The following is a 13,057-nucleotide window of genomic DNA, read 5'->3' as shown; positions in this document are numbered from 1 at the left end:
CATTGGGGGAATAGGATGTCATGTGAATAGCTAAATCTAGTTAAATGTCCAAATCAATTCATCGTCAGGTTAACTCCCGTAGTCAACTAACTTTCCACATGTTATCTGAACTACTTACCTGAATGCCCTTTTTGATTTCCATGATCATAATGAAATCCTAGAAAAACTACAGGAAAATTAATAATCTCTGGGCATTATAATTTTAACTTTTCTAGCTACGTGAAGGAGTGCGCGAAACAGGCAGAAACAGGTGAGAGTGGGCAAGTTCTCTCTGCTGTCTCCATAATGGCCACAGCTTGTTCTCCATATGCTGATGAGAAAAGAATTATAAAGTAAAACATGGCTTTTAAGTTTTCTTTGCTCTAGAGCAGTGACTGGACAAAATATTGTAACTCATGTACTAAAAGTGATAGAAATGGCAAGCTCTCTTCTGACATTCTGGAAAACTCTTAAGATCTGGGTTCTGGTCCCAGACCTGAGCTTAATGGGCTTCTTGTTATTATTATTATTATTATTATTTAGTCCAGGCAGTATGTATTTATGTTTTTAACTGTTTGGGGAAATTTTCTTTTTTTTTTGTAAGTCACCCAGAGTCTGCTGGACTGTATGGCCATAACAAATAAATAATAATAATATCCTGATGAGTTAAATCACCAGGAAAAGATGTTATGGTCACCATACTATGAATATATAACCTTTATTTGTTGATATAATTCCCATTGAATTCAATTGAGTTTACTTCACAGTATACTTGCACAGTTGCTTTGACACTGAGGTATGGGACGGACAATTCTTAAACAAATGTTCTAAGAGAGTACCTCGATTGGTTCAATGTCACTAGCTGTGGAAGGGGACCTAGATCTTGAATGAAGATGATACTTGATATCTTCATCCCGCGAAGGTGTATTAGATAAGGTAAAATTTTCAACAGAATCAATCTAGAGAAACAACCAAGGGAAAGAAAAAAGCAAAAGAAAAGAAATGGAAAATGAAAGGAAAAGAAAAAAAGGGGAAGAATATTAAGAAGCCACATTCAATAAATACCAGTTTTCAAAAATATAGAAATGCAAATAACATAAATGTAGAATCTCCTTTAATAAAGTTTGGCTCCTGACTTACAGCGATTGTGGGAAACAATACAGAATCATTTACCATTCCCTTTTTCAAGAGTTTTCCACACATTGCAATCTACTCTACAAACTTGAGATTTCCTGGTGATCTACCATCCAAATATTATGTTGAGCAGATGCCTCCACTTGCTGTGACACAAAAATGCAGACAAATTACTTTTTTTTAAAGGAAGTAATCATTATTAGTTTATCCAACCTTTTATTATATATAAATATTTGGTCAACTTAAGGTGGTACCTATAGTTTGGAAAATCTGAATACCTGTGATATCAATATCAGCATAATTATAATTCCTCTAAAACTGCATTGATGTAAAGCTTAATGCAATCTACCCTTAAATCTACCTTTAGATTTATTTCTAAAGTTATACTTATAATGAAATCAATTTACATAAAATTAAAGCTATGGCTACACTTGTAGGCCTCTGGTATTTTTTATATAGCAATTATAAGAATTAAGCTTGATAAATATTAATTCATTGAGGAATAATGAAACATCTGCAAGCAAGCAACCAAGCTTGAGAGGACCAAGGACTCCACAGATTTTGATTCTTTTATATTCTGGAAATAATGTTTTAGAAGCTTCTTTTTTATGTTAATTGTAATCTCATGTTTATAAACTATTTCAAAAAACTCATGATAAAGCATATTAGGTTATTAATAAGTAGTCATAATACATGACAGTATCATGAAACTTATTAATTAGTAAATAAATCATTTTAATATAATTTAAAAAAATGATCTTAGCCCACACTTATCAATACAAAATAACATTGATCAGGTTTGTTCCAATAAAGAATAACATTCTAAAGATTACAGTGATATCTCAATCTCTGTTTTCAAATTTATTTTTTATCAGTATGAAAAGTACCGGTAATCATAGACAGAAATTTTCTTTTGTTTCTTTTAACAGAAACATGCAGAATGGTGTACAGGACATATTTTTATTATTTTTCTACATTGCCAAAGCACTGTAGTTTTGGATTAATTAAAATAACTTTTAAGAAAAAATAATCTTTTTGGAAGATCTCTGTTTAGTTAAATTATTGATTTCCAGCTAGCTAACATCTCTCTTTTTTCTCTAGTTCAGTGTCATTATTTAAGGTTGTCAGTCAAAAAGTAAATGTTTCAATATAAAGTAGTGAAGTTATGTACCTGGATTCTATGCATTTTATTTTGTACTGAATAGAATTCATACAAATTATATTGTAGAAAGCAGGTGACTTTTTAAGTTTAACAAAAATTTTAGAGCATGATTTGTTCTGAAAACACAAAAAAGCAGATAAAACATACTGTACCTAAGAATCTTCCTTATATATATATGTACATGTAAATCTTTGTGTACATTTGTATGTGTATGTATGTGCCACTTGAATAAACCATAGGTTTATAAGGCGAATGAACAATTTATGTTCCTTTATTTTAACATAATGCTTGATTTCTCATTTACTGCAAGTGTTTACATAAAGTAAACAGTAACTGAAATTCAGAATGCAGCTCAGCACTTCTTTTAAATTACAGACGTAGCATTATTTGACATATTTATTTATAAAATGTTTATACCATTTCAATCTGCAGAGACTATAATCAATGCTACATGATCATCAATATAATTCTTTGTTACTTGCATGTAAACTATTTCAAATACTGCAGCAATTATTAGCAGAAATTCTTTTCTATACTTTGATTCCACCATTATTAAATATAAAATTGTATCTCACTGAACATCAGGAACTTTTGTTTCTTTTACTTATTGAAAAACTCACTTGGGACCAACAAATATTAGACAGGCATTGAAATAATCTTTTCCATCTGTCCCGAGTATTATATCAGACAAGAAATGTAGGAAATAAAATATTATGAGACACACCCAGAGGTAGTTTTTTTAACACCCCCTTTTCACTATTTTTATTTCTTCCTCCTGAAAAAACACCCAAAACCAGAATGGAAAAAGAAATGACTAGAATACAAAGTTTGTGTTTGTAATTTAAGTGAATTGCAAACTGCTGTCTTTAGCACTGGTGAAGGTGGGTTTTGGGAAGGTCTGTTCCCAAGATCTAGTCTGAAACACATATATCCATCCTTCCACGATACAGATAATTGAGCATAACTCAATCTGAGAACATTGAATAGGAAGCGCCTGCTTAATATGGGACACACTGTATCTGTGTGTACTGTGCGTGCAACTAACTTGTAGCATGTATTTGAAAGAGACTGTTGTGGTGGGAAAAAATATGAGGCAGGAGCATTAGGTATGTTTGCCATGTTGAATCACAAAGCATTATGGGCTAAGCAAAGCAACGTTCTTTGAAACATTAAAGCAACCATGCCCTTTAGAGGGATTGGTGCAACTGCTTTAAGGAATGTCAACTGCATGCAAGCACAGCCAGTATTTCAAACAGGACCACCACCAAGGTGAAGTGGTTGTGCATGCATAGATAAGCAGAGAGAACAAAGACAGCCTTAAAGGCAGCTGTGCAAGGCTTCTAAAATACTTTTTGTGGCTGTTTTAATATTATGAGGGTGTTTTGTTTGCATTATCATGCTTTGCAACAAGAATACTTTGCATAGCTCTAATACATACATGCATTTACAGAGAGACACATCTCTGAATGCTTGGAAGATAATTTGCAGATTGTTATCTGTCTCTCTCTCTCTCTCTCTCTCTCTCTCTCTCTGTGTGTGTGTGTGTGAGAGAGAGAGAGAGAGAGAAAGAAAGAGAGAGAGAGAGAGAGAGAGAGACAGAGAGAGAGAGAGACAGAGAGACAGAGAGAGAGAGAGAGAGAGAGAGAGAGAGAGAGAGAGAGAGAGAGAGAGAGAGAGAGAGAGAGAGAGAGAGAGAGAGAGAGACATTTAGACTAAGCATAAATTGCCAAACCAACTACTATAAAATGTTCTCAGACTGGATAATACTAATCACATTAAACAAATAGGTTCTTGTCATGATTTTGGTATTCTTTTTAATGTCAACCAAACTAACTTGACCGAATTGATAATCCTGCTCATAATTTGATGATGACATGGATTAGGGAGGCAGAATTCTGGTTTGCTAAATCTCTGTACTCTAATATGTTTAAGATTGAAGCATAGGATTGTAACTGTGTATGAAACATATTTATCTGATTTGTAAAAAATTATCTGTAAAAATATTATTTAAAAATTGCTCCCCATTATCCTAACAAATAGGTGGATTTTACACTAATTTTGCTTTGTTTTTGTGACATCCTAAAAGCCAAGAGCATAAAACAGAATAAAACCACACAAACATTCTCAAAGCTTTGCACTTAATAAACATTATTAAACAGAAGGAAAATATAAGAAAAGCAGTAGCACAAGACAAGCAGCAAGATAAATATGCAAGCCATAAAAATATCAAGGAAAATGGTCTACACTGAACGAAGGCAAAGCCATGTCCATGATATGAAACACTAAAAGCCAACACACAAGACATCCTCTTACACGTCTGCCTTTGTGGGCTGGAATACAGGAGGGAGAGCGCTTTAACAGAGAAAGGAGGAGACTGTTAACAAGGGAAAGACACATTCTTTCAATCCACATTTCTGTACAGAAATTGATAAAATTTTCATTGTAAAGACAGGGATTTGTGTATCATGATAACATAAATCAGAAGAAACATCAAAACACAAGAAACAATTACTGTCAAACATCATTTTTAAAACGTTACTTGTCTAAACAAAATTCTATTTTAGACTAAACAATTTCTTATTAAATGCATTTTTTAAAATGCAAATATTATCAGGAATACAGGTTGATCATTACTGTATTGACATTGCAACAGACTTTCCTTGCTGCACTCCATGATGAATGTCTCTATTCATTGCTGCCAATGGAGAGTTCTCAAAAGAAAATGGCAGCTTCTTTAAGGAAAGGACTGTAATGGGGGAAAATGTTTTTTTTATTTTTTGTCTGCTACAATCTCAGTTATAATTTCTTATCTTTGCTAACATTACTTTACACTTTTTTAAAAAAAAGTTACACAGTAAATGCAAAAATGCATTTCGAGTCCCATTAGATCTTAAAAGTTTTATTATGAGTGCAAGAAACAATGTTTATTTATTATCTGGTTTTTCAGAACTTATATAACATAACTGTTACATATTTTTTTATTAGCCTTTTAATAAAGGTGATACAGGTAGTCCTCAACTTACAATTACATTTGGGACCAGAATGTTTATTAAGTGAATCATGTAATTATTAAATGAATCATATGGCCATTATGTGAATCTGGCTTTCCCTATTAACTTTGCTGGTCAGAAACTGGCTGGCCAGGTTGCAAAATGGTGATCATTTGACTCTGGGATGCTCAACAATGACATGCTGGCTGTCAAGTGCCCAAATTTTGATCATCTGATCAAAATCTGATTGTAGAGATAATGTGATGGCTGTTAAGTGTCCAAATTTTGATTATCTGACTGTAGAGATGCTGTGATGGTTGTCAATATGAGGACTGCTTGTAAACAACTTTTTCCAGTGCCACTGTAACTTCAGTCACTAAATAAATGGTTGTAAGTCGAGGACTATCTGTATTAGCATTTTAGTATGGCATCCATGCCTCTTTTTGAAGTTTAAAAAACCACGTTCTTTAAGCTAAAGCCATTTCCTTTGATGTGGAAAAAACTAGCCCTTTCATCAGTCAAACAATAGGACTGTATTCTGAAGTCCTTGAGGTGTTGCAAGTATTGAAGAAACAAAACAGATGGGAAAGAAGGAGAAATGACACAATTTAAGGGGAACAGTCCTTTTTTACATCTTATCAATGGATTTTATTGTTTAATTTGTTGCTTTCTAATGCATCACATATACTGAATGTGCAGTATGTATCATTTGTTTCTGAACCTTACATAAAGATTTGACACCCTCCCTTAATAACATGTCTTTTGCTTTGCCTGAAGTACTGTAGTTTCGGAGTGGGTGGGTGTGAAAAAGTCACTTTGTAAAGGTGTTGGGTGTTTGTCAAAATTAGGAATCAGGTTCTTTCCAATTCGGGTGCTGGGAAATATAGTTTTATAGCCAATATAACCATGAACCTCAATAAACCTGGAATCCCTAAACAGCCATTCATCTCTGACTGTGGTAAACAAATAAAGAACCTTTAGAGCAGGGTTGAAGCCATATAACAGCTTTTTAACACAAAGTATTTTGACTTGCTAAGAAATCAATAATGTACAAGTGATCAGTAAAACTTGGAAATTTAGTCAGCTTTAGTTCTGTTCTGTGGACAATCATAGATAATAAACTACACTGAGGTGTGGGAAACAAGTTGCTTAGTCTCAATTTAGCTACTGAGAAAGTTCATTATGTCAAGACTATTTTCAGCTTATGGAAATGAGGGAGATATTATCTAATATTAGAAGAAATTATTTTAAAAACAGAAGATAAGTTAGATATCAGTATTCAAATTTGTTAGGCATGTTGGGACTTCTAATGCTGTAGACAAGACAATATTAAGACAATAATCTGTTACTATCTTTCACAAGGCCCACAGTCTAAGTAAAAATTTCAAGGCAGTATAAGGATCTTTTGTAGGCCTTAAATCCTTTCTGCTTCTTTATTCCACTTTTACTTGCCTAAATAGGGAAGAAAGATGGCTGGTGTATTAGGTGTGCATAACTTCTTCCAATTACTGGACCAAAGGTTTGGAAGGAAAGGCAACAATTTTCTCCAAGAAAATCTGGCCATTTAATTTAAAAAATTAATATTCCCATAGACCAGGGGTAGGCAACCTCGGCACTTTTATAACTCATGGACTTCAACTCCCAGAATTCCTGAGCCAGCATAGCTGGCTCAGGAATTCTGGGAGTTGAAGTCCATGAGTCATAAAAGAGCCGATAAAAATAAAAATGTATCCTATTTTTTTGTTCAGTATTGTTTTGCTTTTGATAAGCAGGCTAAGCAGTGTTTAAAGTAGGAATGAGACCCAAATTCAATTTCTATTCAGCAATGTGATTCATTGAGTGGCATCAGATCACTTTCAAGCTTTCAGACTAAATACTTCACAAAGATTACCATTAGATATATTATATGAAAGCAGTTTATAAACATGACTACATGACTAAGAATAAACAGAATAAATAAAGTGCTATTTTCAATTAAAGATACTGAACTATTTGAAAAAAGAAGCTTGCAAGTTATGATGTCAGTTTTGTAATCTAAATACATTGACAAATTTTTATTTATTTATTTATTTAATTTAATTTGTATACCACCCTTCTCCCGAAGGACTCAGGGCGGTGAACAGGGCAATAAATACCAAAATACCAAAATACAAAAATTAAGAACAGATTAAACCATAGTGCCCAAATACAATAAATAAATGACTTAAAAACAATAATTAAAACCCAAAGCCATCAGATGTGCTCATAAATTTTTAAAACCTTATTTATACAGCACAAAAGCTATTTTAAATCTGGAATACATAGAAGTTGCTTCTTTGTGGTAAGCTATCACTTCAAACTGAAGGCTAGCTTTACTAATATTACACAAAGCCATTGATTTATTCATATAAAGAACTTAAAACCTATTTATTACTTCTTAAGAGTTCATACTGTTTTCCAGCTACTGAAATCAACCTATTTTAGAATTAAAGGTTTTCAGAAGCATTAATATGGATGAAAGAACCTAATCATTATTCAGTCAATTCCATCAGAAACTTGTCTTCTTAACCAATTCTACAGTCTCCTGAAAACCTGAATTGTATGACCTTTGTTTTGAGAATGTGATAGCATATTTGTTAATTTTTTTGAATATAAAACTACTGTGATATTTTCTGCACAATGCAGACATTTTAATCCAAGCTCAAAAATGGTGAACAGTATCCTCCAGTGTCTTAACAGTGAGGGTAAATCTGAAACTAAAGTCATATTGAAAAATGTTACTGTAAACAGAAGCACTACAGCACTACATTTTGTATTTATCTACAATACTACTGACCTAATAATTCCACATTTAACTGATAAAAAAAATGTCACTGGTATATGAGTTTAAACTGACCAGGAAAAAAAATGTCATTAAGAAAATGACATGCATGTGAATGAAACACACATTCACACTCATCCCAAGCTAAACTAAAAACAGAATTGTAGAAGCCAAATTTAATGGTATACTTGTAACCAAGCAATATCAATAACAGGCCAGAATGAGTGTGAGTGGTCCCTTGAAGCAAGTCATGTCTTGCATCTCATTTTCTTCAACTAGCAAATGAAAAGACACATATGTAAAAATTGTTAGCCCATGCCATGAAAACTCATACTGAAAACTATACAGCACGGACACATCAGGAGCATAAAACTGTTCTACTGAATTTCATGCTCTTGATGGTTTAAGATGACTGCATCACCATCTGAATTTGCCAAATCAAATCTGCTTTATTACTGAATAATTTGTGGATTTGGAGATGAAAGACTTACGTCATCCATAAAATCAATCAATGAAGAAGATGATGAAGAAGAAAAGGAATCCTATTTTAATGCATACAGCAGTAAAGAAACAGAAATAGATAGATGAAAATGTCTGTTTTGGGAAAACAACCGTATCACCATACTATTGAGAAATCATATAAAGAAAAACTGGAAATGACTAACAGATTATTTTGTTTAGCATAACTTCTGCATAGATTTGTTAATTAATTATATCCCACAAATAATGAATATTTTTTCACTCACACTAAAAACAGAGCCAGGGGCCATACAATTAGTAGGTAACAAAATAATCATTATAGGTAGTCCCCGACTTACAGTCACAACTGGGATTGGAAATCTGGTTGTAAGTCATGGCAGTCATACGACTGGACCCATATTTTTGAGATTTTTTGTGGTGGTCATTAAGTGAATCACTGTAGTCAGTAAGTGCACTGCAGTTTTTGCCAGAAACTGGTGACAAAGTCAAGGTGGATGCCAAGTGCCCAAAATGCAGTCATATAATTATGGGGGCTGTGACATTTTATGACGGCTGGAAGACCATCATAACTCTGAATAATCCCCAAATGACCAGTTGTAAATTGAGGCTTACCTGTAATGGGAATGTAAATTTATTGTCATGATTTTGTGATAGCATGTTTTAATATCCAAACAATATCCAAGGAGTAAATGTATTGATAGATAAGCTACGTTTAACTGGAAATACATCAGTGTCAACGTGCTTCTTCAGTGAATTCTTGCTTCTAAGTGCCTTTTCCTTAGGCCTCACCTTCCTACCATTATCATCTTCCTCCCTCTTCAAGGCTACAATCCATCTCTGTTCTAGTTCCATAATATATAACTCTTTCTTTTCTCTACTTCAGAAATATTTAATAACTTTGTTATACTATATCCACGAATGGAACTGTATCCAGAGTTAAATATGGGCGGTTGCTGCTAGGTGCGAAAGAGCACCCCAGGGTGCACAAGGTGTGGTTTGGTGCAAGCAATGCAAGGCTTTAGGTGGCTACTGTCAGGTGTGGGAGACTTATCCAAGCAACTTAAGACCTTCTCTGTCAGCTTCCTTATTGACTTTGCTTGTGGGAAACTGCAGAGAAGGTCACAAATGGTGATCAGCTACCACGGAACGTTGTAACTGTCATGAGTGCGAGCCAGTTGCCAAGTGTCCATATCATACTACTTGTTCAGCCTCATTCACTGAAAGAATGGTTGTTAGCTGAGGACTAATTCTAGTTCCAAAAATATTACAGATATTTCATTTTAGGATTATGTTTCAAGACTTTAAAAATGGCAAAAAAGAAAGCTCTTCTGTCTTATATTTGAAATACAGCTTAGGTTGACACATAGAAAATCTGCATTAAAAGCATCATACAAAAACTTTTAATATTTTCTTTTTTACAACTAGCATGGCTATGTCAGAAAATAATATTCCTTATGAATCAAAATAATTCAGGGGGTTTTGCAACATAATAGCTGCAGTTATGATTTCAAAGCAGTAATAACCATTAAATTTCATCCTTTTGTAACATCAAAATGTAAAGAAATAAACCAAATTACTTACTTCAAACTGATCCAGAGCAGACGTAGGTGCATTCAAAAATGCCAAGAAAGAATTCTGTGAATCTTGATGCTTTACACCTAGAAAACAACAGCATGATTTTAATCAACAGAAAATGATTATCCACATACTGATCTACTTGTTGCTGTTCTTGAGTTGTTGCTTTCTGCTAAGATCAGATAGTTCCCAAAAGATGTTACTAATTTTTTTTCTAGGAGTATTTGGATTCAAGTCCCTATAGAATCAGTTTTGTTAAGCCATATATTTCCATCTCTTTAACCTTTTAAGCTAGTAGGATAATTTCATGAGAACCATTTGCTGGGATAGTCCTTTCAGGATTTAAAACAAAATTCGTATTCCCAACAGCTGAACTTTGCTATTGTTACATATAATCTCCCCAATTTAAACATGAGAAACTGGACTTATAAATTTATGTCACAACTCATTTTATTGTACATCATCCAGAGTCCCTCTTTACCAACTTTACCTACTGTGACACATAAGTAATACATATGATCTAAGGCAATTTTTCCTTTCAGTTTTTACAGTTCCCCAATCTGTTTGGGTGCCATTAGTATGTTCCCTCATACCCAGTTTTCAAAATAGAAACGAAAGAGATTAAAAAACCTTCCTTGCTGCTGAAATAATGAGTGTCTCTATTAAAACTCCAGCAAAAATCCTGCTATTAATCAATATAAACTAGCTGATCTTGTTAGCCTGATCATACTATCAGGGAATCTCTAAACTATCGATTAGATTGAGAGTTAAAACACATCTCTGGAAAAAAAGAAACGGCAAACTACTTTTGCACTGTTACCATGAAAAAAGCATCAGTATTCCCTAAAACAGGGGTAGGCAACCTCGGCTCTTTTATGAGTCATGGACTTCAACTTCATGCTGACTCAGGAATTCTGGGAGTTGAAGTTCATGACTCATAAAAGAGCCGAGGTTGCCTACCCCTGCCCTAAAGCTATCAGGAGTCAACCCTAATTGGGAGACTTTATCTACTGTATTAAAGGAACTTAGAGAGACTGCTGAATTATTATTTTTTGTTTAAAACTAATGTGATCCTTCATGGAGCAACAGGAACTTAATCACAAAACACTTATTCTGCCCCACTGAGAAAACTTTAGAAACCATGCTTCTAGGCAACCATATATTGATATGATTTTTTTTCTGGTTGATACAACTAAAACAGTCAAGTATTTGCATACAATAAATGTGTCCAACAAGATACATATTAGTATTGAGATATCTAAGCGTCATAAACCATCTGGTGTCACCGACATGAGTTCATGGTTACCAATTCTCGGCTGCACAAATCTGGATGACTACTTAATGGCAGCAAGTCCAATTTTGGTGGCTCACATTTGGCAACTTTACACCCAGTATTCAACACAGAAGGTTCAAGGCAAACTTGACATTTCACATTTCTATGTAGAATAAGCATCCTATAGGATTGGTAGGTATAAACCAAATGAAATCACCACAAAGAACAATAAGCATACTTTGAGTGATGCTGAAATATAAAACTGAAAAGGTTTGGGCAGTCAGGCAATTGTTTAATGTGATTTGGGAGGAGGTTGTCTCCTGGTTTTAATTACAAATGTAAGATCCATAAGTCAAATCAAGGGTAAAACAATAAGAAGGTGGAATTAGGCATCAAAATGGATGATTTTTCACATTTAAATAAGAGATGGAAAATACTGTTAAAAGGGGTGTTTATTGTAATATATGAGCTGCAGAATTGACTTTCCTACACGTCGGACTTATAAATGTGGAATTCTATGGTTGTCCTAAAATTGTACGTAGAGCTGGCTAAAGAAGATACCTACTTAATAAGAAAGGAATCCTGAATCTGAATGAATGTCAGAAAATTCTTTTGAGTTTTTACGTGCATTTTACTATTATTAAATTATTGGAAGTCAGAAATTAATGCTAATCTATTTCTACCTATCTGCCTCCCATCTTCTGGAAGGCCAGGTTCAGGACAAAGAAACACTGCTTGGATTAAAACGAAGGAGCGAATAGGATACACAAAAGAAAGATTAAAATTCAAGTGCATATGGCTCTGAACTAAAACCCTTTGATATAAGACTGCTTGAATGCAAGCGTATAGATCTCTGAAGAAACTACTACTGTAAACAGGGATATGTAAACTGTATTGCAACAAGCCAACAAACCATCAACATCTGTTTTTGTCCAGTAATATTCATAACACAACACAAAAAAGGAAGTAACTGAATCCTATCCTCAATCCTTTGCATTTGGCTCTAAGATCTACTCTTTCACCTTGCCTTATCAGTACTAATATAACATTATGATACTTTCACATCTTCTTCCCTGATGCACTAAGGTACACTTAGCTTCCATTCACGTACTGAAATGTATGGTTTTTATAAACAGATATAGGTTCTATCACATTTAGTGGTCCATTTCCAGGCCTTCTCACATTCTAAGATACTTTTCTATAGTTGCTTTCTTAGCTGTTCCTTCCCAAGAGACAGCAGATGAAGAAAATACTTGTTTTGTGTGTGTGTGTGTGTGTGTTCTCTTCCTTAGAATAAATAGTAAAATCAACCAGCATTTTGAATTATATTAATCCAATTATCAATATATAACTTCCTGTAAAAGGTTTACTTCAGAGAACTCATAAGTCTTAACTGAGCACATGGATTCTTGCTTACAATGATCAAAAGATCAAAAGACTATACTTTTTATATATGTTCTTTTTGATCCTGGTGTCTGAGTAGTACTTGACAACTGAAGAATAAATTAAGAGTCATCTTCTCTTAAGAAAATAAAATCACAAGGTACTTCATGTTCCTAGTGAGTATATGGTGACTATAAATGCACAAGCAAAAACACGATCTGAAAAAAATGTATTTCAAGTATGCCAAGAGTACATAAGATAAATTTAATTCTGTATTTTTG

General features: G+C 33.7%; 1 protein-coding gene across 4 annotated transcripts in view; it reads right to left on the bottom strand.

Annotated features, from left to right (window-relative positions):
• CDC42BPA (CDC42 binding protein kinase alpha) overlaps positions 1-13,057 on the bottom strand; it is a 153,062-nt gene that overhangs the window by 37,126 nt on the left and 102,879 nt on the right. For 2 of the 4 annotated variants that reach the window (XM_083376314.1, XM_083376315.1), the window contains exons 21-22: positions 10,127-10,203; positions 819-938 (exon numbers count right to left, since the gene is read on the bottom strand). In XM_083376314.1, coding sequence (XP_083232440.1) covers positions 819-938; positions 10,127-10,203 — 197 coding nt within the window. Of the gene's footprint in view, positions 1-818; positions 939-4,588; positions 4,628-10,126; positions 10,204-13,057 lie in introns of all 4 variants that reach the window. The other 2 variants (XM_083376317.1, XM_083376316.1) reach the window with 2 other exon arrangements.

This window comes from Vipera ursinii (genome assembly GCF_947247035.1).
Source record: "Vipera ursinii genome assembly, chromosome: 1".
Classification (NCBI taxonomy): Eukaryota; Metazoa; Chordata; class Lepidosauria; order Squamata; family Viperidae; genus Vipera; species Vipera ursinii.
The sequence above is the reverse complement of the archived record's forward strand: the minus strand, read 5'-3'. Positions and strand labels throughout refer to the sequence as shown.